Below are 27,043 nucleotides of genomic sequence, written 5' to 3'. Positions count from 1 at the left end.
TGCTGTTGTATTAGACTGCATTAGTTTTAGCTGGGGGTACCTAATAAACTGCTAACTGAGTGTATGTAGGAACATGTGGGCCCAACACTGACTCCTCATGAGAAGACCTCTAAATTCCCTCCTACAATGTCTGCCCGCAGCACCTGGGCTTGTCACCTTTCTTATCGTTTTCTTTGCCCTGTGTCTGTGCCTACATGGTGCACATAGGAAAATCAGATTACTGTGCAAAATCAAGTAGGAAATCAGATAACATATTTATATCCACAACAAAGGTGGGATAGCTAAAACCCCAGCTTATACTGTAATGGTGAGTAATCCAATTTCTCCCTGTTCCCTACAACGTTTCAAATCACTTCTGGTTTTCAACGTTATACAAGTTAAGGTGTCATGTAGGGAATCAGCGGTTAGACTGCAGTGGACATACTTTCAGTTTTGTTCTCATCATGCATGTGTGGAATTTGTTTTTCAATGGAAAACATAAAATTCACCTTTAGATAATAAAATCATGCAGTGGTTTAACTTTTTAGTAGCTTTTAGTTTTACCTCACTGGTGCCAGTGTTACTTTCCATGTTTGGGGTTGTTTGTCATGCATGTAAAAACCCTTTAGAAGCCTTGTTAAGCGCATACATGACCATGAAATTGTTTTTTCTCCAGCATTATTCTAGTTGTGTTAACTGGTTTTCTTTCAATCACTTAACCTGATAAAGATAACCAGGTTAATCAGTAAGAGTATTTCACATTGCTGAAGAATGATCACATTAGTTATAAGTGCATATAAATGCACTTTAGTGAGGCTAATATGTGTGTGCCTGTGTGAGGAAGACAGAATGAGAGGAGAGGGCTGACTCATAAGGATGGAGGTGAGGCAGAAAGAGAGAAAAATGATGAGAGGGTAAAGTCCACAGAGGAAAAGATGGAACATATCCAACTGAAATGAAACAACAGGGAAAAAAATGGAGCAGGAATGGGCATTATAATTGTCATACTGTTGGCTATACACATGTGTTTTCCTTCTGAGCTCACACAGATGCTAATATGGCATGTGCATTCGCAGACTGCCACTCCATTATACTGTATATTCACATGGCCAACTCCTGATATGTCCTCATGTTTACACCACTGGAACTAATGACACTGCCTCTGCAATCCTTCAGAATTAACCCTTCCAGTCAGCCAAACACAAACATACAAACGACACACATATACACTTCTTACAAACTCTTGAAGGAGAAGTTACTAAAGGAAATTAATGAGATATATCAAATAGCTCTGAGACAAAACTAGTGTGCGTGTCCAAGAGGCAATTATCAGGTTCACAAAGAGAAGCAAATTGACCACTTAGCCACTGGCTATACACACAGATATAAATCATTATTAAATTCGGTATATGCAGTTATACATGTCTTCATGCCCCATATATGGTTATAGTCATGATTCTGAGATTGATTCTTTTAAAGTTTAGCTTCGACTTAGCTTGTTACTGATGAACAATATGTTCATTATATAAGATTTGGGAAACTGATAGATAGCGCACTGAATGTATCTGGTATTTATGAAATACGGGGTTTTCAAATCAACTGCATGGTCCACAAACAAACTTGTGCACCCTCAGAGAAGAGTGTTGTACAGTTGGAAATTACCTGATATTGATTAGGTTTGACGTAATTAAATCTTTAGCTGTAAGGCAACAAAAGTCTATTTAAAAAAAAACTGTTGACTTTTTGTGTGTGTGTGTGTGTGTGTGTGTGTGTGTGTGTGTGTGTGTGTGTGTGTGTGTGTGTTATGTGCATGTGTGAGAGAATGTGTGTGAGTGCGCATTTCTACAAAATCGTGCTGTATCTCTCACACTCTACCAGCAAGGTCAAGGCAGCTGTGTAGCAGGCTAAGTTCCACCAGTGAGCGGTATGAGTGTATTCTCCCTACAGCAGGTCTCTCTCTGCCTGAACCGTTACAACAGGAGTAGCTTAAAAAACTATGCTCAACACAGACAAGAGGCTCTGTGTGCCTGGAGGCTTGCTGAACTGAACATGCTTCGATAGAAATAACACAGTGGATGTCTCTACTCAGTAGGTCTTCCCGGATATTTCCTCTTCACAGAGAAAAAAAATATAACAATGTGAGGCTGATAGAAAAAAATCATATTCATCTTTGCAAATTATGTAAGTGTTATGAAATAATGTGATGTGTTGATCCACCTGTTGCTTTAAAATAAAATAGACTCTAAGTGTAAAACCAGAAGTCCAAAATAAGAACTCTGAATCTCCTGATTTGGTGCAGAAGATGTACAGCAAAGTGTGTAATGCTAAAAATAAAGGGGCCGAGAAACAAAGCATTTTTGTTCCGAGTCAAACTGACTGATTTGACAGGCCACTATACAATTAATTAGCTGTAAGGTAACAAGTTGTGCTTCCTTATTAATACTTCATTTAAATTTTAAAATGAAAATATATAAATAGAGTATATCATTTGCAACAGAAACCATTTTTGTTTATTTTAGCTGATCTGCAACATAATCAGCTGCTCATTTGAAACTGACCATTTTAAACAACCAATTTTTTCCAGTGAAAACAGTCTCTGCATACAAACTTATCTGACTAGTTTTCTTCCTCCCACAGTTTAAAGACACACAGGTTAGGCTAACTATTGACGCCAGTGAAATAGTTAGCCTGTGATGAGTGATGAAACAGGCAAGTCGGCCGGGGCTAGCTGGTTAGCATGCTAATTTGAGTAGAAAAAGAGAATTGCTTTCCACAAAGGAATGAAGTTTGACGGTGAAGCTGCGAAGTTTCTTCTAGACTAGTAAGTAAACAGCCATTACTGTTAGCGCTCGCTCTGTAGCAAGAGCATAAACGTATACAGCTCCCTTAAGGATGACTGTTTATACCAGCATTACAAAATGATTCAGAATACCATCCAAGCTCCTATCAATAAATGACTAACACACATACCGGTAATGCACACCCTAGGTTACTCCAGGTTCCAGGTTGTTTTAGTTAATACTCCTTCGGGGAGACAAAAAAGTGGGTTGCCACACTCTTCAGTGTTTAAATAGAGCCAAAGCTCTGCTCAAGAGCAGTAAAGGCTCCCTTTACACGTGTGTAAAATGCCTCATAAAGACCCAAAGACCCAGAAAATGTAGGAAACAGTCATTGTCTATCTTGGATGGCTCCTACCAGATCCATGCTATCAGCGTTGGGCTATGGAGCTTTTCATTGAATTATTGAATTACAGCACCGAGAACAAGGTCTTAAAATTCTCTTTAGGTCCATTAATGTAATAGGGCAATCATACTTCTGATACTGTGAAAAAAAGAGAAAAAAAAACACTGTTCCCATTCTGATGACTTGGCACTTTATCCCATTTTTTCTCCTTTCATGTGCATGAAACTACCTGAAAGTTGAAAATAGTTCCCTTAAAATCTGAAACAGCCCTGAGCGTTTCCATCCTCTTAGCTCCTCCTCCCCTGTTTCATCCTAATACCTCCACTTCCCTGCATAAATGTATCATTACAGTATTATTATGTCTATGGTATCCCCCCAGCTTCCATTTACAGGGACTTAGGTACTGTGTTCTGGGGCTTATGTGGACCCATTATGTCATTAAGTCATTATGAGCCGGGACAGAGAGAAAATAATACCCATAATAGGAGCTACATTGGGCACTACTTAAATCTATACTCCCATCCTGCCTGCCTTCCTGCCTATTTATCTGTCTGGCCGTAGATCTGTATGTGCACTGTGTTTCATGTTACTTATCATCCTACCAAGCTATCTTCCTAACAACAGAGAGACTTTGAAGACAAACTGAAACAGTTTTTACTCAGTATGTGTATGTTGGCAATGACCGACTTACCCCAGAATTGGGATATGCTGTCCAGCCCAGTTCAGCTGTGGCCACCCGTGTGTCCATCACGGTCTCTGCAGCAAAGGAAGAAAAAGAGGTAGGGAAAGACAGTGGTTAGCCTCAAAAAAAACGCTATTTTGAGTATCATGCTCAGAGCTGAACTGCATTCAAGCCCCAGTGATCACTTGACACTATCATCGATGAGCAGAAAGGAGATGAATCCTTCACAGCGTTTCATCCATCACTGCTAGACCTCTGTTAAGACAAGAGACATGGAAACAAAGCCTTGGCACTGGAAGAAATGTCTGTGAGCCTCTGTCACGCTGTTAAATGCTGAGCTTTGTATTGTGTTCTCTCCGTGTGAGCATGAAACTACAGTGTGTGCATCCTGCCTTTGTTTGTGTGCGTGTGTGCATGTATTTGCAGTCATTTGTTGAAAAATGAGTGGATATTTTTGTATTTGTGTCTGTTTGTGTGCACACATGAGAAAAACCACGAGTTTGCATGTGGTTGTGCGCGTGAGTGCTGAACTTTGTCACATTGTTTACCCGAAGAAAGTGGCTGCACAAATGCAGAGGGAGCACTTCAGGGCCAGAGGCATTCCAGTTTGTTTACTCTTAGTGGGGACATTCCCTGAAATCTAGTATGGTATGGTATGTTCTTCTAAACCCAAATTTATGAAAACACATAAATTTCCACGATGTGTTGTATGTGCTAGCTTTAATGAAAAGGGGAGAGATGTCTGTTTCTCTCAAGATGTACCTTAGATAACTATATGATACTCAGGTTGCAAACAAAAATGAGAAAATAAAAAGTTACAACCTTGGAAAGGAATTTCTGTCATTGAAGGGAAAAGATTTGAATTTATCTATCTTACTTTGGACTTTTATTAACCAAGCTGTCATATAAGACCACAAAGATTACCTGTTCTTTTTTGCTCTCTCCCCTCTTACTAATCCTCAGTGTTGCACCACAGACACACTGGCACACTGAAATCTGGAAACCTGATATAGTTCCAGGAAAGAAGAGAGACGTATGGCAGTTATCACGAACCACTGGTCTCTCCTGCTGCTCTCGCTCTCTCTCTCAGACACACACATCCACAGATTTATGGAGTGATGAAATGGATGACACGTTGGCCTTAGCAGCGTAATGATAAATTCATAATTTCACCTGTATCAGACAGTTTATTCTCTGCCCTAAATCTTCCATCATATTGAGAGTGAACCAGGGCATATTTCCTTTTCTGATATCCCCTGCCAAAACATGCCCTCAGTTGTGTTTGCTGTGGCCAAACAGATAAAAACTGAGAGACAGAGGAGTGAATGGTATGTCTGGGTGATGATCTGTAGTAGATAAGCAGGGTGTGTGGGAATTATCAGAGGAAATGCAGCTGCTGTGTCTATGGCTTGGACGTCATCCACCATCGCAGCAAACGGTTGGCTAGCGACGCCCACATGTGTTGTTGATACAGGAGAAATCTTGCTCTGATTAAATGCAAAGACACAATACTCCTGATCGTTCAAGAAAACGCTTCAGCCCTCAGCTCCCTTCCCTTTACCTGCTCCTTCGCAGGGAGCACACACCCGCAGCTGTCGCTTATTTGGAATCTCGCTGAACTTGCAGTGATTTAGAAATCATTGCAAATGATGGAGCACTCGAAGCCTGTCATCTGCAGTTCAAGTGGTCTTGGTAAAAAACAAGTACACCGGGGATGAGTGACAAGGCATCGGTGGGAAGGAAAGAGGCCTTTCATTCTCAATCTCCACTTACTGGGAGGAACTGTCCTCAGACATGAAACCAATTAGCCTAGGTAATTCAGCTACGTACACAAGCACTCACACATAGACACGTTAAGACACAGACACACGGACACACGAGCTGTACACGCGCATTCGTGCGCATTCTCGTTCACCAGCCAACTCAGAGAGCAATTTTCTGTGTACACCTACAGTGACAGCCTTGTTCACATCCAGCTTCCATCAGAGTATTTCAATTTCCCTAAGATCAGCCTTGCCTTGTCTAGTTTCCACAGCCAGCCAGCCAGCTCCAGCCTGCCTGCCTGCCTGTGCGACTTGCTGTCAGCTGGGGAGATAGGAGCATGAAACAGCCCTCAGTGCCAGCCAGCGTTGTGGGGACTGCCAGCCCTTTCTCAGGGGAAATCAAAAAGCTTTAGTCAAATCACACAGGCACTTGGTAGACCATTTTCCATTTCCTTTTAAAATGGGAGGGGCGCAAGATGGTGAAGCTAGGAGACAAAAAAAGGTCACAGGCCCACGGGAGGGCTGGATGAACCATGTGATGTGACCTAATGTCTACCATTAGCAAAATATAAGAGTAGCAGAAGAGTAAATGGAGTATGCTAAATGGTTATTAGCAATGGGGTGGGGCCCACACAGCCTTCCTGACATTGCTCACACACCTGTCCACTGGCACCGGGGATTTGGAAAATTACCCTTGTGTACGTGTATGTGTGTGAGTTTTAAATGAGCTGTTATGTGGACTATTCATCCATTTAATCATAAGTGGATTTGAAGAGTTTCATTTTAAAATGAGCTACCCACATTAATTAGAAAAGCCGCCTCTTTCAAAATTACAAGAGGCACATTTTGGTTTATTGCTGAAATTATAAGTCATCCCATGACCTAAGCTTACAAAACAATTAGATTTCAGCTGAATTAATTAGTTTTTTTTTTTTTTCTTTAAAGCAAAAGCTAACCAAATAGTTGTTCCAGTTTTTATAAGAACATTTTTACAATAATGATACAAATGAATATGTATACATATTGGGGACAAATATTTCAGTTTAATGGGTATTTCCACTGATTCATACACATATTAATGTGCTTGAACAAAAAGAATGATTCTGTAATTGTACATTTTCATTTGAAGCGGAAGCTGGGACACTTATTTTCTCTGATTCATCTTTCCTCAGTGTCTGTGGATTCCAGCAGTTTAACGCAGGGTTATTCCTCAGCTTAGACCATAAAACCCTCGTAAAAACAATTAGTCCTCCCTGATTCTGACTGCAGTTCTATCTGACCACACATCCTATAAGCCTTTCTCTTTCTCTCTCTCTCTCTTTTTCTCTCTCTCTCTCTGTTTTTACCAAGTCATTTGGAAGACAAGGAGAGACAACAGCTAGCTGTAGTCCCTCATGTTTGGAGGGTAGCCCAGAGTGTTTTCTCCTGCATTCATATTCTGCCATGTCAGCTCCACCTGCAAGCTCCAATAAATTAAATACAGCCAGGTTCACAAGCAGTTCAGTCTGTGGGAAAATTATTAACATAGAGAGCTTAATGTTGACTATGTAACCATGGCTCATAAATCTACCGGAAAACAATAGCTTGTAGGTGTCAGGGTAGCCAGCCTTAAATGGATTCAAAGAGCCGCAAGGCCGGGGGATGTATTGTGACTACATTGTAGAATATTAGTTACTCTAAATCATACAGCGGATGTGGGTTAGCTTATTGTGTAAGGCTCACTCAGGCTGATACACCGCCAGCATACTAGTCAGAACCCAGAAGTTGCGAGCTGAGCCAAAAACCAAGGCTCAACCGAGAGGCCTACAGCTTCCAATCCCAGAAAGCACAGCTCCTTCTCATTAGGGGCGAGTGACAGATCAATACCAAATGGTAGGCTGTTTCCACAGATAGAGAGAGGGCGGGATAGAGAGAGGGAGGGAGAGAAATGAAAGAGCGAAGGAGACTGCATTAAACATTGATGGGGCCCTGCGTTACAGATCGATAAGGCAGCCCTCTTCGCACAATTACACGTCAGCAAGCAGTCGCATGATACATCACATAGACACACATGATTACATATTGTTAGTACTTGGACCAAAGAATACCTATAGAAAGAAAGTTCAGAGAAGCAAGAACAGCAGGAATGGATTGCCTAATGCCTCCGCTTTCTTTGAGCCTTTACATTTGACTTTAACTCTGCAGTTTGCAAGTCAGAATGGTGACATGTCTGTTTAATTTACCCCCTTTGTTGCCATGCCTGTATGATTGTATGGCTGCTGGTCGATAGAACATGTGCTGAAGCGCCTCTCTGAAGCCCCCTGGCTTCTTAGTCAATACGGCTGACAATTCTCTATGGATTTTCCTTGCCATCCCATAACACATCTTTTCCATTCATCCATCCTTTAACCCTCCCTCATCTAAGTCGTCCTGTTCAAGGATGCTAGTGCACTTTGTAATTCAATGAGACAATCATGTCCAGATGCTGGATGCTGGGCTGAGTGGGCCTTCTCTTTGTGATTGTAGCAACAAAACTGAAATAAGATCCCAGGGCCTTGAACAACATTATTTAAGAAGGAGGTTTATCTTTTCTCAGAAATTAAATCAAGATGGGAGGACAAAGAGAGAGGGAGAGACTGAAGGGAAAGACAGACAGAGAAGAGGGCAGAGATGGAAAAACCAAGAGGAGAAATCAGCGGGATTGAAATGAGCACTTAACAATGATGAAGCCCCATGGTAGCCCGCTGAGCCTGGCATCTTAATACAGGGCTGAAAACAAAGTGACAAACAAACAAGAGTGAAAGCTGCTGCGTCTCCCAAACTAATCAGCTGTCCACTTGGGGGATTTATGAATAAAAACATTTTTGACAGGGTGAAGTATTTTTTGAACAAATCGTGTCGAAGTTTCTCACGCAGACAGACACCATTCACTCACTGCACCCCGGGAAATCACAGAGGAAAAAGAGAGAGAGATTGTTCATTGGACTGGAAGGTAAGGACCAACTCAAGTCCAGTATGGTCGAGAGCACTGAGCTGATTTGAAAAACGCGACTGGGTTTGAGGCACAGCACTGCTTCAGGGTAAGAAGAATATGAAAGAGGTGATATCTGTGATTGAGTCGCCGTGTTAGACAGAGAAGACAATCCTTGCAAACACAGATGTGATACGTTTCTAATCTGCACCACACCAAAGCCGTGTCATTCATACTGAAGGGTTTTTTGCTTTAAATAGAAGACACAGAACAGTCAACAGAAATACATCAAAAGAAATATGTTACTGCTATGTCTCCCTGAAGACAGAAATGACAATGTGGCTGATTTGAAAATTGAACAGAAAATAATCTGCCATCCTCTGAGACATTAGTGTGGAGTGATGGAACACACAAGTCCCGCATCGCTGAGCCACAGACAGAATTAAATGAACAGGCTCACAAATCACAGATCTCACACAAACACACGCACGTACACAAATATATTAAGAGTGGTCTGGGCTCAGAGTCACTGGCTATGGATGAGTGAAAATAAAATTTTCAGCATGAAATAAGAGCAGGTCAGTATCAGGGACAAAAGAAAGAAAGCTAAGAGAGATGAGAGGAGGGGAGCTACAGAAGCCAAAGAGAGATTAGCAGCAGATGTTAAGAAGAATGCCTCACAAGAGGAGAGAATTAATATACATGCAGTATCTGCAGAACTTGATGAAATTATCCTATCATCACAGCAAGGTGACATTCTCTTGGCCTCACACATCTGGGCTGCCACGTCACATAAAACTTAAGATTCAACCTTGCGGCACTTGGTGAGCAGCCACACTCGCTTTCCCCACTATTACCGCTTTGTAATGGAGTTGTTGTGGAAGGGAAGCAGGAAAACACAACAGCCCCCCCTGAGGCGGAGTGGGCCAGCACAGACAGGTAACACAGTCAGTGCACACCTAGAGGCTGGTGACAACAGACTCATGCATCTAATGATATCTTAGTGGTCAGTCACTCAATCAGCTACACAGGCGTAATGCAGAAACAGAACATCTACACATAACACCCCCCCCCCACACACACACACACGTCACACCTCTCACTCTCTCCTTCTCCCTCTTTTTCTTATGCTCTTGTTCTTTCTCCCTCTCCCCCTTCCCTCGCTTGGTCAGGGGAGAGAGGTTGGGCACATAATTTGCATTCATTAACATTACATTAGCAGACAGAGTGATCTTTAGAAACCAGGCTGCTGGAGAGTGTCATCTTTAATTCATCATAACCCCCACCACCCCACCCCCCTCTCTCTCTCTTTACTTCCACCTTCTCTCCTCCCTCTCCCACTCATCTATCTCTCCTCTCCTCCTTTCCTTCACTCCCAGCGCATCCTTTCTACTCTCCTTTGCATGTTTCTTCACTCTCCATTTACCACCATCTTTCATCTTCTTCACACACCCCCCCCATCTTTTTTGGTCTTCTCGCTTCCATTTCTTCCCTTTATCTTTCTTTCTGTCTTCATCCAGTTAATGACAGACTACAGAGGGGTTACTCCATGAGCCTTATGAAGGATAGAAAGGGCACACCCAACAAAACAAACACACGTCAGTTCTCTGGCTGCACCATATACACCTTATAAGTATCAGTCTAGGAGGCAAGATTGACCTGAGGATCGCAGGCTTTATACTGGGCTCTCTGGTGTGACCCTTTGCAAGTCAATTTCTAACTATACAGTCACAGAATTAAGTATTGTGTATCTATATATGTATGTATATGCCCTTAAAGTGTGAGGTTATGGACATGTAATATCTGTATGTGCAGCTTTGTGAATCTGTGCTTTGATCTTGTCTAAAGATAAAGAGCAGGAACGGCAGTTGCGCTTTTTATGTTGATGCATTGAACAAGCATTGACTGGATGAACAGGTGAGGAAACCAGGGAGAAACTATTACCAGAGACAGATGGGAAGAATCAAACCAAGGATTAGTCCCATCCAATGGGTCAATTAAAACAAACAACCTAATTAATTTGCGAAAGACTGCCAATGATTCCTCTTCTACAGAAAATAAGAAAGCAACAAGGATAACGCGTGGGTAGAAACTAAACCACAAAATGGAGGTGGTGTCGAGTTCATGCTAAACACAGATCAATGTAAGCTGAGTAAATCCCCAGAATATTTCATATGTATCAGTTTCAGTGGTGGGGGTTACATTTCCATGAAGAGGTTAAATTATATCATTGATCTGGTGAAAGACAGTGTGCAGCAATCTGACAAAGGATATGTCATTTCAAATGTTTCTTTCTCTCTCTGCTCCTGACGCACACAGCAGAAACATGATCTCCCTCCATGTAGACTTTTGGAGTGAGTCTGGGAATGATGACAGGTTAGGGAATTCTGCAGGTACTTTAGTGGACCATCATTTAATGGATTCTCACATGGACCAATCAGAAGCCAGAATTTCTGTTGTTGTCTTCCATCTCTACTATGGTGAAGATAATGCTTATCACCATCCTTTAGAAAATGCACAACAAGGCACATGTGTGCTCATATGCAGACACAAGTAAATAAATTATAATATATATAATAACTGAAATGAAGCCCCAGGCCAGATATTAGAGAGTTGTTCAGTGCTAATTTTAGAACAAAGACATACATTTCTTGTAGATCTGTTTTAAAAAATGGCTTGAAAATTAAGAAAAATGTGTATTTTATATATGTGTCTATATTATATTACTATGCTCACATACATAAATTACAAGCTGACAAACACATAGTGCAGAGGAGCTCAATATTAAACCATTTATACTTCACAGTAATGAGCCCAGGATCAGCTAAGGTTTGCTGTAGCAGCAGACCAGCAGCAGTGACCAAGCAATAATCCAGATGGAAGCGGCGCTAGCCTCCCACAACCATCACAATACTCATTACTGCTGATATTACCTCAGCCAGCCTGTCTGCTTTTAAGAAACCTGGCAATTTGCTGCAGTAAAATGGGGTAATTACAACTCTTATCAGGCTCCTCACCTCAGAAAACAGCATTTAGAGAGAGGGAGACTACTCCCCAATGGTTTAGTGGCTGTGGAACAAGGCTTTGGCTGACTTCCTGATCACTCAGCCACACCCACCCACTGTCATTTATTCTCTTCGCAACTCCCGTTCCTACCTACTCTCCGTACTTTCCAATATAAACAATAAAAGCAGAAACGTGATCACTTTAATGACACAACTTAGCAAGTTCCTCGATCAGTGCCCTGAAGTAAAAGTATGGAACGGCTGACATGAACCACGAAGGCCAGAGGAATATCACTTAACAGCACAAAAACCACGCCAAGAAACGCTCTCCTGCTTTTAAAATGGAAAGTAGGAAAATGACGCTGAGTACCAAACTGTGTTTATGTTGGAGAGCTAACATGGAGAAAATGGCAATGTAATTTAACCTTTTCCCATGAGGAGAGTGGCTTTACAATGAAGGTCTACCCACTATAGCTTTGACATTTCTAAACTTCACATATGCAAGTTCGAAATTAGTCCCGACTTAGCCCTATCATCACCTCTGCCGACTGGAGACACAACGACTAGACTGACAGAGAAGAACCGTGTCCGGGTCACACTGGGATTGTGTGAGGCTGACATTTAGCGTTATAAACTATAGCTAATGGGCTATCCAGGGTGAGTTAAAGCATCTTTGTTTTTCAAGCCAACCAGGAAATAGTGCTGAGTGAACAAAATGATGTCACTAAATTACCTCCCGGTGCAGTCCTTCACTCTAATTAAGACAGTAAGGATTGTTATTAGCGAGGTCCGGTGGGTGTGAGTCTGAGAGAATTCCAAAATTAAGTAAAAACAACAAAAAAAAAAAAGAGAGATAAATGAAGGAATCAATACAGCTAATGTCAAATGTTTGCACAGCGTCTCTGATGGCGTCACAGTGTGATTTGCCTGGTTGCATTTTATAGCATCTGGGGGCTAGGAGGGCAACAAAATAGATAGAACTGACTGTCCTTTTCTGTCACACTGTCACACACTTCAACTGAGATAACCATCCCGTAATATGTGGAACCAGTGCAGAGGGCAGCGAGGAACCGGGACAGATGGAGAGATAAAAAAAAAAAGAAGAGGAAAGAGAGGAAGACAGTAGTGAGATAGAGAGAGGGGAAGAAGGAAGGAGGGTGCAGTTCATATGAAGAGAGATACTAAATCAGATATGGGAAGGAGTAATCGGGAGACACTGCGATGGAGAAGGCATCATGTGGCAGCGCCCTGTGTTATCTTATCCACAAGATGGATCTAACCTTAGCTGAGCCCGGGAGCCACATCATTTCTTAGAAACCACCTGACCCCATTTCTGTCCTGCCACCTGAATGTACAAAAACACGCTCTGCTCTTTTGTGGCGCTTGCAATATTTATGAACAGAAAACACAACTGCCTCACCTGAACACTAACATGAGCATCACGCTAACAGTGGATAAAGGACACGCATAAAGGGATAAAGAAAGTCACATACACGCACACTTGCTGTACATCTGCATGCACAGAAAGACACAATGTATGCATGCTCACAACACCCATTAAACACAGCAGTTCCCAGCTGCTCTCCCTGTCACTTGCATCAGTACACCCTCAGAGTCTGATTCAAAAGTTTGGGTGGCATTAGTCTGAGCAAAGTGGCAAGCCCGAAAAAGAAAACACGAATGAAATAAATGAATACAGCTTGGCCTTTAATCCCCACAAGAATAACTTAATACTTACTCTCCTCTGTCACTGCTAGTTTCTCCCCAAGAATACGGCAATGTACCACTGAAAAGTAATAAAGAAGAATGTGTTCAAGGGGGAGAGGCAAACACCAGCCAGCTATATCCAATCTCATTAAACGCTGTTGTTAACCATGTTTGGATGCACCACAAAATTGACTCGTGCCTCCTGAATAATTCCCCCGTTGGCGGAGAGGAAAACAGACAAGAGGGTGCGGGAGAGAGTGAGAGAGAGATAGAGCCTTGAGGAGTTTGATGCCATGCTCTCCCTCCGTCTCATCTGTGGCAGTAAAAGAACGACCTTCAACCACCTTGAACCCACTGGAGCTGAATTTCAATAAAAGTCAAATTATCACCTGCACCCATGGGGCTTGGGAAAAGGCACTAAGCCTGAATTGACTGTGCATATAAGACGATTTAACAGTCATATGGAGGTGTGAGTGAGTCAATCATACGACGCATTTCTTTTTCTCACTGAGAGGGAGTCTTAGCGGTGAGCAGTGGTTACTGTACCCTATCGGGAGACGTGCCACTGGGGAATGGACCGCTGATTGTTTTCTGTGAGTGTAAGTGTGTACGTTTGCAAGTGCTCGCATGCGTGCGAACGTGCATATGGCAACATGCAATGGGGAGAAGTGTTATTCAATTTAGCCGTGTTCTCCCTTGACCGATCTGAGTGAGATCCAGGTAATTGATGCCTCAGTTTGGTGTACCCCAGCCATGTGCTCTTCACCACAGGGACAGTGCTGGCTAAGCCGGTGTGAATGAGAGGAAACACACGGTGTGATCTCACTCCCTTAACCGGGAGTGAGGTGTTCTTCGGGGATCTCGTTAGTGCAGCTCCAACAGACACACACACACACAGCTTCGCCATCACACATATGTAAGCAGCAAATACATCCCAAGAGACTGGCCAAACCACTGGCAATGGCAATTGTAGACATGCTCAGGTTAAGATCACCTCTCATTCTGCCCTTTCTTCCTTGCTATCTATCTCCATAAAAATTCCAGTGGCCTCTCCACTGCCTCCAAGCAAATACAGTGCTTTCCATTAAAAGCAAACACTAAACCCACCTTTTCACAGCATATGCTCATATGCCTGGGGAAGTCTATATATTTTTGGAGATGGGCTTTGTTTTTCCTCAAGGGTTTAGCTGGAGTCTGCATTCTGCAGTGGGGGAATAGGAGATAGAAAACAGTCCTGGGGCTAAAAGAAAAACTTTCAGCAGAGGATCTTGACCTTATAGCATGTGGCTGACAGAAGCGGGTGAGTTTCTCCAAAGAGAATCTATAGCAAGAGAGAAGGAGGGAGGAAAAGAGAGATAATTTTTACCTCTGGGGAGTAAGAGTGAAATACACCTTTTTGAGTAAGTTTGTCTGGAGGTCTCTCATCATGCAGTGGAAAACAGTACATGCCCTCTCCATGCTTTGGAGTTGGGGAATGGAAACCATAAAAAAGAGGAAACGGCTGATTCTTGTAGCTCCCAGGAGGAACTTGCATTTGATGCTTTTATTCTCACCATCAACCTGCCCACTCTTTTCTTATGTTTTCCTTTTTAATTAGCTGTTTGTCTTTGTCATCTATCTCTCAAACTCCCTCCCTCTCTCCTCTTTCTCCAAGCCACTCTGAATGCAAAGTCGTAGCTCAGTGAGACACTGAACTCTTCTGGGACAGCAAATGTCATTTCGCACCCATTACATTATTTCTGTCTGTTTTGCCACAGGGCTGGTAATTTTGATCTCGCGCCACCCACCTACACAGATACACACTCAAATACACACACATTGTATCTGACCTCATCTGATTTGGCATCCAGGGTGCGCGGGTGCTTGAGCTCTGGCTCAGAATGCAGCCCCAAATGTCACAGCTGTCCGGTGACACTAGTGGGGTACGCAAACATCAGCCATCCCTCTGGCTCTCTCAGCTCTTGTAACAGTAGCTATGCCAGTACTAGATGTCATCTTTTAGGCAACATCCACCAACACGCTAACGTTTTTTCCTCTTTTATCCTGCCATTTCAGCTCCTCCGAGCCTTCTGTTGATTTGCTAATGTAACGGAGACAACATGGGTGGGATCAGAGGGTGAGCTTCTAGATGCAGTACGACAGCCTGTGGTTACCCTCTCAGTTAAAGATCTGCCTGCCAGAGGAGAGCTGAGAGTTTCTAGGCAGCGCTTTACTCGGCAGCCCCCGCCAGATGAGGCTGTTTGCTGGTGTGATGTGAGCTGTGCTCCAAGAGTCAAAGTGCGACGCTCTGCTCACTGCGCTACAACAGTGCAGCTAAAGAGCTGAGACGCCTCGTTAAATATGTAGTGCCACAGACCCACTTCAAGCTGTTCTTTTACTTCACATGCGAGGAGCAGCGGTGGCAAAAACACTCTCTCGCTGCTCACTTTGCACTCTAAGAAACACACAGGTTCACGTATCCACACATGCACATGTAAATACAGGGAACACAAGCAGCTTACACAGCTGTAAAAGCTGCTGCAAGCTGTTAAATTATTCCTCCAGTTGTATGTCACTGGGTTGGAATAGATGCAGGTGTCTGTCCAGTGTGGGGGTGTGGGTGTGTATCTGCCGGTAGTGTAAATAGCTCTGATGGGAGACACAAGTGGTTTGCAGGTGTTAAGAGAGAACAGCACCCCTTCAGGACCTACTATATTTTAGATGAAATGGCAGCAGTGCTTGTGTTGGAGGGAATGAGTGCACCTTTGGGTGTGTTGTGTGTGTAGGAGAAAGTGTATATAATACTTAGCATTTGTTTGAAGCTGCTTGGAGGGCAAGGGTGGAATTTACTGTACTTCTGTGTGCCAAAACATTTAGACAGCCATAACATAAAGGCATGTGTTGTCAACATGATCCATCCATCCAACCGGTGAATTTTTATCTCTTCGGCATCACTTTGAGTCCTCATGTAAATTGGCAACTGGAACATGGAGAATGCACAAACAGCAGTATATTGATCCAGAGAAGCAATGGTGACAGGTGTTCCAGTCATCTCTGCCATCGACCTGCATTGTGTTGGAAGAGGCAAGCCAGAGACAGACAGATAGAGAAAGTGCCTAGGGAGGTTTCATTACAAATGTTAAGTAGAGCAGAAAGGCTCTGTGTCATTCCCAGGAATATTAACACTTAGCCCATGGGGTTCAACATTTCTGTGGCACAAGATCTGAGCTAAGTGTACCACTTCAATCAAAGACAAGCACAAAAAGGGTCTCACATTCCTTGATTTTTTGCAAATATTAATATTTTTGACAAATTTTGGTTCTCACACACACTCACCACTGACCACCATTGACCACCGTTGACCGCCGTTATGCCAACAATTACACTGATTTTGTTATTTAAGGGGTATGACAGGGCTGTTACTTCATCAAAAGTGTGAAAAAATAAGATTAAAATCAGATTAACTCAAATGCAACATGCACACCTTAATCTGCTGTAGATTAATGTTGTTCCCCTCATTTGGGGTGCCCCATGTAAGGCAGATGCCTTGATGATTTCCCAGGATATATACACAATTTTTGTTGAATCCACATACCATTTATACATTCAGTTTGATGCCATAATTATTAACTTTCACCAACAAGAACAACAATAGCCTAGTTCATTCCTACCACAAAAAGGCGACATCAGACTGTTTTTGTACATGTTGTTAGGGAGGAAAGTAACTCCACATATCTACAGAACTGATTGGAAAACAAAACACAATGTACCTTTGGTCATAAGCTTAATACACACAGTTGTATAACTAAGATAAAGCACGAAACACCAGTGGTAAGAACAAAGATTTTGCACACTATTATGAAAGGCAATTTTCCAAATGTTTGTCAGTATATACAGTACATTTCAAAAATGCTTTTTGCTCAAGCCTAAGTGTACACTGAGCAAATATGACTACCATTTCATGAAGTGTTTGTTATCTGCGGTCGTGCAGTTATTAATGTAGATGGGTGTTGGAATGACTCCCAGAGAGTTTTCACACACTACTACTCCTCTTTCTCCTCCCCAGGGGTGTTGTTAGCCCGCGTGTCCCCTGACAGCTCGCTCCACGTAATGAGGCTGACATACCAAAACAAACACAGGTATAGAACATAGGTAGACAAAAAAAAAAAAAAAGAAAAGAAAAAAAAACAAACAGCGCATAGAGCCAGAGAAGATGAAGGAATGAGGGAGGCAATTCGCTATCTTTGGCAAGACATATGGCTAGTGCTGTGGTGGCTGTGGCTAGCTGGGGTAGAGTATAAGTCATAACACTGCTTTTCTTTTGCCTTTTGCATCCCCATCCTGCCTTTTTTCATCTCCTTTTTGCCTTTTTTTTCTGCTCTGCTGTACACAGATGCAGTTGGTCATGGCCTCTGTAAAGGCATAGGGCGATAATTGATGGCAGGATAATGCACTGTGCTACTGAATCTCCTGTTTCTTTATTCCTCTTTTCCTCTCTCTGTCCCTTGCTTATGTGTTTGTCCCTCTCCCCCTTCCTCCCTCTCTCTCTCTCTCTCTCTCTCTATTTCTATCCCTTTCGCTCTCTCCCTCTCTCTCCCCAGGTGTGCTGGTGGCTGGGGCTAAATGATGAACAGAGCCACAGTGTCTGCTGTCTCTAATGGGGACATTATGCAGGAGGATGGGAGAAGTGCTCACACCAGGCTCATAAATCACATACTCCTGTAGAGAGACTCACTGCAAGGCCTCACTGCTCCACTAACCCTGCAACAGATACACACATATAAATGGACAAAAAGCTACTTGAGCACTCACGCTCACACAGACATGTATGCAAACGCTCATATTGAGCGCTCATATTCAGTGTTTGCATACACAGATGCATGATTACAGATAAACACGCACATACAAAGTGCGCACCTGCACTTGCGCTGCTACTCCACAGCCCATTTACCTGACCTCCAGCATGTCGTCGACATTTGCCATGTACCTACTGGGACACAATTCACTTACATCTGTCCAGTGACAGCACCTCTGCCAACAGGACAGTGCGCTACACCAGAGCTTGTGTCAATGTGATTGAAGTTTGACAGAGCAGTTAAAGCATTATTAGTGCTCCCTGTCACAGCCCAGCACACACAGAGGCCCTGCCGGTGGCACAGGTGAGGTAAACACAGGCCCCATTTAGCATATTACCCATCAGTCAACACGACAGGCAAAGAAGATAAAGAAATGCACACCCACTGTGAGTGGGAAAACAAGCACTCCAGTCTGCCCCTTCTCACAAGGAGGGCTATATGAAGGTATTTTGGCAGGTGCGTGCACAGGCAACCCACACATACACTCACATACCCACAGACATTCATACCCACACGTAATAGAACACCACACAGAGACATGCACTTCTGTGCACACACACGCACAGGTTGATGATGGAGAAGGCATTATCCGGAGTGAAATATCTCCAGGAGATGCCTCACATAGCTAATTGACTGTGATGAGCCAGTGCCAGCACGCCTTGATGCTTCTTTTTTTCTTTTCTTATTTATCCCTCAATTTCCACTTTGTCTGCACAAAGATAATCTGGAGAAATCCACAAAAATGGGTATTTCTCCTGTGTGATTTATAAGCCACAAATCCTTGAAAATATCCCCAACTACTGATCCATGGCTTATTGCTGTTACAAATATGCTAATCTGGAAAATCTGAGGTGAGGAATTTGATTTATAATCTGCTTCTTTATAACTATCACTTCACAATAAGACACCACTTTTGACACCTGCAATGATGGAGGTGAAAGAAAATCGCTTCCAAGACCATTTAGGGTAAAAAACAACCCTTGCAAGTTAAAGTATGTGTAATAACTCATGAGAGTCCTAACAATGGTAAGCCTTTAACAGTAAGGGAGTTGCCAAAAGGCAGGGGGCCATGATGTGGCAACAGGGGCTTAGCCAACAGAGCTGTTTGGACTGGAAACAGATAGCTGGCACAGTGGTAGGGAGACCCGTTTAAATGCTGTCGCCTCAGGAGGCCAGGAACCGAGTTGACCTTTGCTAACTGAGTCAAATGTAGACAAGCATAGTTATATGCAAACAGACACACTAACATGGGTATGTCTCCTTAAGTAACTGGCAGGCGGCAGGAACTTTTTGGTTTCATTGTGCTTTTTGCTGTGCTGGAACGGCAGACAAGAGGGATGTAAAAAAAAATAAATAAATAGAGGTAGGTTAAAAAAAACAATAGAGTGAGACAGGCTGACAGAGCGATTGATACCGCGGACAAAAGGGAGACAGCACACGTACTCTCACCACACTGTTTACATGGTCTGCTGGTATTTGTCTTACATCTCTGAAATGGCATGAAGGAACCTTTATCCGACGTGATTCCTCCCTGAAGATAATGGATTGTGAACACAAAACCTCCTCCTCAAACCTCGTCATCTGCCCCTTCCCCACATCCTTGTCATCAACACACACACACACACACACACACACAGAAGCACAGACAAGAGGCTGACACACACACGCACACACACCTCTGTCAACACTCCCCGAGGCAGTGGTGTTAATTCTTCCCAGCCTATTCTCAGTCACACATGGCCGTGGAGGCAGTCGCCAGCGGAGCCTCACTGCTAGATTAACCTTTGCTCTCGCCACAGATCTGTTTTTCAGTGTAGGACCGGCAGTCAGACAGTGTCCGTGGCTGGCAGATAGTAGCTCATTGTCAGAGCACTGTCAGCACCGGGGCCTGCATTAGCAGCTTTTGAAGAGAGGGACTGTTGACGTGGGCAGGGTGCCAACCAGGAGAAAAACAGGCCTACTGCCCCACACAGAACTTAACCTGACCTCTCCCCTCAGGATGTAGGGGGTGGGGGTGGGGGAAGGGTGGAGGAGTGTGAATGTGTGTCATCGTGTGTAACACGCACACACGTGCATGGATGCAGTCAGAGTGTTTTCTCTGTGCTCGAGCAAGTGTAAGTATTTTGGCTGGTGATAAATTCCACAGCCAGAGAAAGAAAAACAATACTCGCACTTTCTTCTCATTTCTCTCAGTTTCTCACTGGTGCACAGTGTGCAATCCTGTTTTCCCTGTTCCCCCCTGTGGTCTGTGTTACATTTACTAGAGGAAAAGGTCACATGTCATAGTACATGTAATGAGCATGTTCTTGAGAAATACAGACACTGGCATTTGAGCAGCACAGTTAAAACAGGAGCAAGTATTTCAAAATTGTGAAAACCTCAAGTAAAAGAAGACTGAAGTTAGCTTTTATTAATCCATTTTGATTCTTTGTACCTGCTTGTCTACACACACATGCACTTCAGCAGAACTGCGTGTGAAAACCAAGTCTTACACTTAAGCTTTAGTTAGGATCTGTGGTTCAGCTGATGGATTGCCCACATGTGCGGTGGTATAACTATGCAGTGAGTAAAACCATAAAGAATCAGTTGGCTGTGAAGTATTGTTTTTTGCTGTAAAAATCAATACTAAATGCCTTTCACCATTATCAATGGAATACATTTACAACACTCACTGACTGGTCTACATTCTCACTTACAGCACTCACTTAAGCTAGGATGACTACCTGTTGTGTTACAGTGATGGGGAAATAAATAGCTTAGACTTTCAAACACATCTTTTAACTTCATAGACGAGAGCAGACTTCACAGAGTCGACAGAGGGAGTGAAAGACAATGAGAGCGTGAAAATGTGTGCGAAAGAGGCAACATGACAGAGCTGCTAAACTGCCTTGCTGCAGTTTTGATAAGATATTGGCCTTTACGTGGCACCGGGTTCAACTAAGCTGCCACAGCAAAGGCACAATGGACAGCTAATTTCCTGCGAGCAAAGAATGGTCAGGGGTCTGTGAACATTCCAGTTCCACCTGCCTCAGCTCCACTCTGCCAAAAACACGGTTTAAATGACTTATAATGCGGCGGACGGAGGAGGAGGATGAAGGGGTGGAGGGACGGAGCAGGAGCAGGAGCAGCCGCCGGCAGCTTTGTACCTCATTGTGTGGCTTGAATAACGCGGAACGGCAAGATAGCGCCAAACAAAAGCGGAACAGGAAAAGGCCATTGGAGAGTTCCTTTCAACACCACATCTCTCTCCTTCTCCCCCACCTCCTCCACCCCTTCATCCTCCGTCCAGTCACCCAGGTGAGTCTTCCCTGCTCTGCTGCTAACCCAATTGAAAAGTCCCTTCCTGCCAATGAGGTTCCCAAGTGGGTAATGTACTCTATAGAGCACCTTACTCTCAACTAAAAGCAGTCAAGGGCTGCAAAGTCATGGAACTGAGCTGCTCTTAACAACAGGCCCAGCCCAGAAATTGAGCAGGCAGGATGTGGGACTTGTCGGGCTAGCAGAGAGAAGGCTGTGAGTGAAAAAGCAATTTGGGTTTTAATGAAGCGCTGATGAATGAGCCTCAGACCCCGGCAGCAATAACTCAAAGCCCAGGCGGAGACACACGCCTGGCAGGGCTAAGAGCTGCACGCTGCTGGTTCACGGCAGGGCCACAGTACCCTCACACTTCTTAGCTGGACTTGATAGGCCTGACACATTGTTTAAAGTTAGAGTTTTTTTGTTTGTTTGTTTTTTTTTTTAAACAGGCCACTGCACAGGTCTAAGCAGGCAGTGCATGTGCAAGCATGGGTGGGGGAGTGTACGTATTACTGCACTGAGTGTGCATGTAAAACCCAGTCATGCAGCCAAAAAGCGCATTAAATGTTCAGATTGATATGTCAAACCCGGTGACCAGTATCATATAAAACCCTGGGCCACATCTAAACAAGACCCTGTGCCTGTTCCACATTAAAGAGAATACAGAAAAATCAAAACACATTATGTTTATTGCACTTCTTGAGTTATGGCATCTTTCATAGTCTTTCCAATAGAAACGTCACAGCATTGCTCTTAGTCTTATACAGCCATACATGATGCATTTTCCATTTTTGCTATGTGCAGCTATGTATGTAACTGTAGAGGAGATGTTCTTGAGATTATGGCAATGAAAGATTTCACATTTTACTGCATATGCAAAGTAAAGATGTGTGAAATTGTGGTAGATTTGAATACCAAGATATGGATAACAGGATTAAATTCATCTCTGGGTGGCGGCCATGTCAAACGCGTCTCATAAAAACTGGAAACTCATCCACTGAATAAGCTACTGTAATGAAGTGCAACATAAAATAGAAAACTGTCTCTCTCCTTTCATTTGCAATGGAGTTTTGAGTGGATTAATGTATGCTGTTCCTGTTTTTGCAAAATTAGCGCACACCTAAATAAAATGTCACACTGAGGAACTTTGAATGTTGCCCTGCTGTCGACTGACTTTCTGCATTATTGCCCATTGGTTTGATGAAACTACTTTACAGTCAACAATCATAGCATTGCCACTTGTAAGGCATAATTATGCTCATCTACATCACTGCCCCCTTGGTATCAACTTTGTTCCATGCAGATTAACCAGTGACTGCCAGTGCAGCACACTGTACCCAGTATAGGCAGCCAGGGAGCCCTCTAGAAAGAAGTGACATGAATTGATCTCTACAGCAATTGGCTCAAAAAGCTCACTGTGGCTCCCATGGCTCAGAAATCTCACAGTATCAAGAAGAGGCCAAAGCTTCTCATGTGGACAGTTTAGAGAAAAATGAGCAAGTAGAAAAGGGACAGCAAGCTAAAAGTCAGAGTGTGTTTTCATTCTCTTACCATGTTTTACTTGTAAAATGAACAAGTGGGTAGCCACTAGAGACTGCCTGCTAGCAAACAAGTTTGCCACTTGGCTGAATTACTTGTACAAAAAAGGAAGAAAAAAAAGACCAGCACACAAATGATGTTTGAAGATTTCACAATAGGTTCACATTCATGCCTTGACTGAGATGAAAATAGGTAGACAAAAACCTGTATAAACTGTTACCCATAGTCTGTATTTTTGGACTGATTTTGGCCATTTCATGGTTGGAACAGTTATGATGCAACCAATACATCTATAACTGTAGTTAGTGCATATGCATGAGCACACACGCACAGTTACACTCATACACTCACTTGCATGACACTTTCCACTTTTAATCATAAGCTACCATATGTCTCCTTTCTGCAGATCCCCTGCGGCCTCACTCCCAGCCAGGCAGCAGAGGCTTATGGGGAGTCCACCTGTGATGGTTTCAAATGCGGCAACGTAACTCAGCTGTTTTTTCGCTGAAATCCTCTCCACTCGCTTTTGTGGTGGCCTAAAGCCAGTGCTGAGAGTCATGCTCGGTTCAGAAAAGAGCTAGTGGGGAAAAAAAAAAACTGCGGAGGACAGGCTCATGAATACTTATGCCTTCGTAATTAAAGTCTTTCGGCTGCACTGTGGTCCCCCCCCCCAACCACCACCACCACCACTGTTTCACTTCCACTTTTTGCCCCTCGCAGCTTTGCAGAGAAACACACACGCTGTACCTTCCTCACTCTAAAGGACAGAGCAGACTGGCAAGCAGAAGGATGGTAGATCGCACCAAGGCTATCAGGGATTCCAAGACAAACCTTGGACACCTTTGCTGTGCAGCACCTGTACCAGCAGCAATGCACATCTGCCTTGCATCTGCTCATTAAAGGTGATTAGCGAAATGATATGGTGTATTCTCCACTGTCTAAATGCTACCCTGCAGTAAAAGTACCTGGTGTCTCTCTGCATTATAAACAGAGCAGCACTTACCTGAAACACACCATTTAGGGAGTTTTAAAGCCAAAATAAGTGTTAAATTCATGATACCCATCTGTCCTGATGCTTTGGAACAATAAACAGCAAACATATCTTCTTGTTGCTTCTTTATGCCTGGCCTTAACAGCACAACTCCTGGGTGGGCTTAAAAATAACCTGTCAGACATCACACCTACATCACAGCAAGGATGACCCAACAGGCAAACAAACACATGCAAGACTGACTCAATAATCAGCCCACATACGTACGGAAAATGGCATACCAAAAATCTAGCCCCTAGCTTCCTCAGCAAACAAAGACAAAATGTGCTAAGCTCCAAAACTTCTGTCTTTTACAGTAGGCTGCATGTAGAATGACAGCCTTGGCAAGACAGTTACATTTGAACTTCACCAAGACATTTTCTGTTCTGTCTCTTTTTCTTCCTCTATAGGGACATCAGCACAGTGACAAAGGCATCCATCTTTTCGGACTGTTTGATTAAGTGACAGGGATGAGAAAGACAAAGCGAGCAAGGCAAATATCCAGCCATTCAAACGTCAAATTAAGTACAATTAAATACATTTGGGGCAAAGTGTGTGCAAGAAAGAGAAGTGCAAACTTAAATCAGTATTCCCAAAAGAACTGATGAATAAAACCAGAGGTGAGCTTTAGATGTGCGTGTGAGAGAGAGAGAGAAAGACTTAAGGACAGTGAGAATAACTCCATTAACATAACCATTTACAACAACAACAAAACAGAGCGTAGAGTTGAGATATGAACTCATTGGACTCCAAATTGAGAGTCACAGACAACCAATGGCGGGTAATTTGCAATTAATATCAGTAATTGAAGCAATTAACTTTGTTTTGTTGTGGAAAGGAAACCATCTAGACACTTGTGTGTGCTGGAAAACACACACACACAAACAATCTCTCACTCCCAGACATAAACACAAATACATGTACCTGAGCCCTCTAACAGACACATTACACTAACATACCTTCATTAAGGTGTGGGATGATGAGGGTGCAGCTACAGCTCACAGTGGGTCTTTTATCTATACTTCAAACACAGAAACAGAACGACAAAAATATGCTAAAATGCTAACAGACAGCATCATATGTATATTCACTGATAAGAGGCCACTTATGCTGATTAATATGTAACAAAGTGGGTTAACAGGGAATCCAAAATCAGTGTTGGCTCTCTCGTTTCCACAATGTACCAGATGGTGGTCCTCTCAGTCCTTTGTTTGTCACATTTTTCTTTTGTGTTATTTTTGTGTCTTCTATACTTCAGTCTAGCAACAGACAGATGAGGCCTTGGACAGAAAGCAGGCTAAAAGCACCCGCCCCTCAATTTTCCACAATGGCTGCTCAGATAACTAGCTCGCTGTCTTTCATGCAGTGATGCAAATCTGTGCCCAGTCTTCTTCAGGGTGAATTTTTTTCAGCACACCTGCTGAGATGGGAAGGCCTTCTATCACAACAATGCCACACCAGACAGTCTGAATAAATTCTGACACGAGACGGGGAGAGAAGCAGTTCTTTAAAAGTCTTAAATTATGCATATATTTGTCATGGAGTAGCAGCTAGCGTTCCGAAAATAGCTGGCAGTGACAGCGCCATTTTTATGCTGCTGTTTTCATGTTGTCTTTTCAAAAGTGAGGAGCATAGAAAAGAGAGAAAAGTGTATTAAGTATAGTATGCTACAAATATTATTTTTATCTTTGGTATAAGAGGCATTTATTTCTGGTTTCAACCATCTAAATTTGCTGTCAGTTTCTGGCCTATCATCCCATTTTTAGGTTGTCAAGAGAGGTGGTATTTTACACTTAGTATTCTATTTTTAAGAGCATGAATGGAGGTCAAAAAAGAATACTTGACTGACTGACTGACTGACTGACAGACAGAGAGACAGACAGATAGATAGATACTAGGCTTGGGCCGGTATGAGATTCGGACAGTATGATAACCTTATGCAAAAATATCACCGTTTCACTGTATCACGGTATTGCACTTACAGCTCTAAAATGAGAAATGCCAGGTAAGAATAACAACTTGTTTATTGACATTTAACAGGTCTACCTGGGTCACAAGCGCGACACTCAAGCTCTCTCTTCTCTCCCTCTCAGTCACAAAACACCAGAAAGCCAGCAGGCTGCGTTTTTTTTTTTTTTAACTTCGTGATTTTGAACTTTGTGGAGTAACGTTAGTGGAGAAACTAGCTGATGTTAGCTAGTAGCTAGACATGCTAACTCTCATAACGGTTACATAAGTTTATTGCAGGACAGCGTTACCTTGAATTTAGCACAGATGTGGGGTGGTGCTCTTGTCGATGCGAAATCAGTTTTGAAGTACTGCCCTTTTTTGCAGCTCTTTGCGAGCTTTTTTTCTTTTGTAGGGGCATCTTCCTCTGCCATTATGAATATAGGTGGACTGAACAGAGCTGACTGCTCGCACGAACCGAAGGGGGCGTGGTCGTGTTAATCCGCGCTGCACACGACCCGATGTGCGCCTGTACTTTCTGTCTTTGACGAGTTATTTTACGGGGCGGAGGCGGCGGCTTATACCGTCGGAGCGGTATGACGTAAAATATTAGTGCTTTTGAAACCTTGGCTTTTTCACACCGCGGTGTACCTTGAAACCGGTAACCGGCTCATGATAGATAGATAGATAGATAGATAGATAGATAGATAGATAGATAGATCAACAAAACACAGCAGCTATAAGCTAACGAACAACACAGGCTGGTATTATAATTACCTTGAAAGCATCATGCTCTAATGATAGAAAATCTTGCTTTTATCTCACAGTGAGGGAGATCCCCTCCCCTGAGTTTTAAGTAGAAATTCTCATTGCAGGAAACATCCCCAGATGTGAGCAGCTTTTGCAGTGCTACATTACAGACAGGAGGGCAATTTTACTTATGAGTCTCATTATGTTTGTTTGATAGCAAACTCACTCAATTAAAGTAAATCACGAACAGGTAGAAGTTGTGTAGGTAACTCAGCAAACAAGAACCTGGACTATAATGGGTGTGTTCAGATCAGGCTTTTAAAGGGATAGTTTGACATTTCTGGAAATGCGCTTTTTCACTTTCTGGCAGACAGTT

General features: G+C 43.0%; 1 protein-coding gene across 3 annotated transcripts in view; it reads right to left on the bottom strand.

The window, feature by feature from the left end:
* Positions 1 to 27,043, bottom strand: part of LOC108883520 (ephrin type-B receptor 1-B) — a 146,984-nt gene that overhangs the window by 97,213 nt on the left and 22,728 nt on the right. Inside the window, exons 1-3 of one of the 3 annotated variants that reach the window (XM_018676751.2) lie at positions 26,229 to 26,421; positions 24,930 to 24,991; positions 3,854 to 3,918 (exon numbers count right to left, since the gene is read on the bottom strand). In XM_018676751.2, coding sequence (XP_018532267.1) covers positions 3,854 to 3,918; positions 24,930 to 24,991; positions 26,229 to 26,338 — 237 coding nt within the window. In that variant the 5' untranslated portion in view covers positions 26,339 to 26,421. Of the gene's footprint in view, positions 1 to 3,853; positions 3,919 to 24,929; positions 24,992 to 26,228; positions 26,422 to 27,043 lie in introns of those variants that run through there. The other 2 variants (XM_018676750.2, XM_018676752.2) reach the window with 2 other exon arrangements.

Source organism: Lates calcarifer, linkage group LG4 (genome assembly GCF_001640805.2).
Source record: "Lates calcarifer isolate ASB-BC8 linkage group LG4, TLL_Latcal_v3, whole genome shotgun sequence".
Lineage (NCBI taxonomy): Eukaryota > Metazoa > Chordata > Actinopteri > Centropomidae > Lates > Lates calcarifer.
Note: the sequence above shows the minus strand (reverse complement) of the source record. Positions and strands in the feature narration are given on the sequence as shown.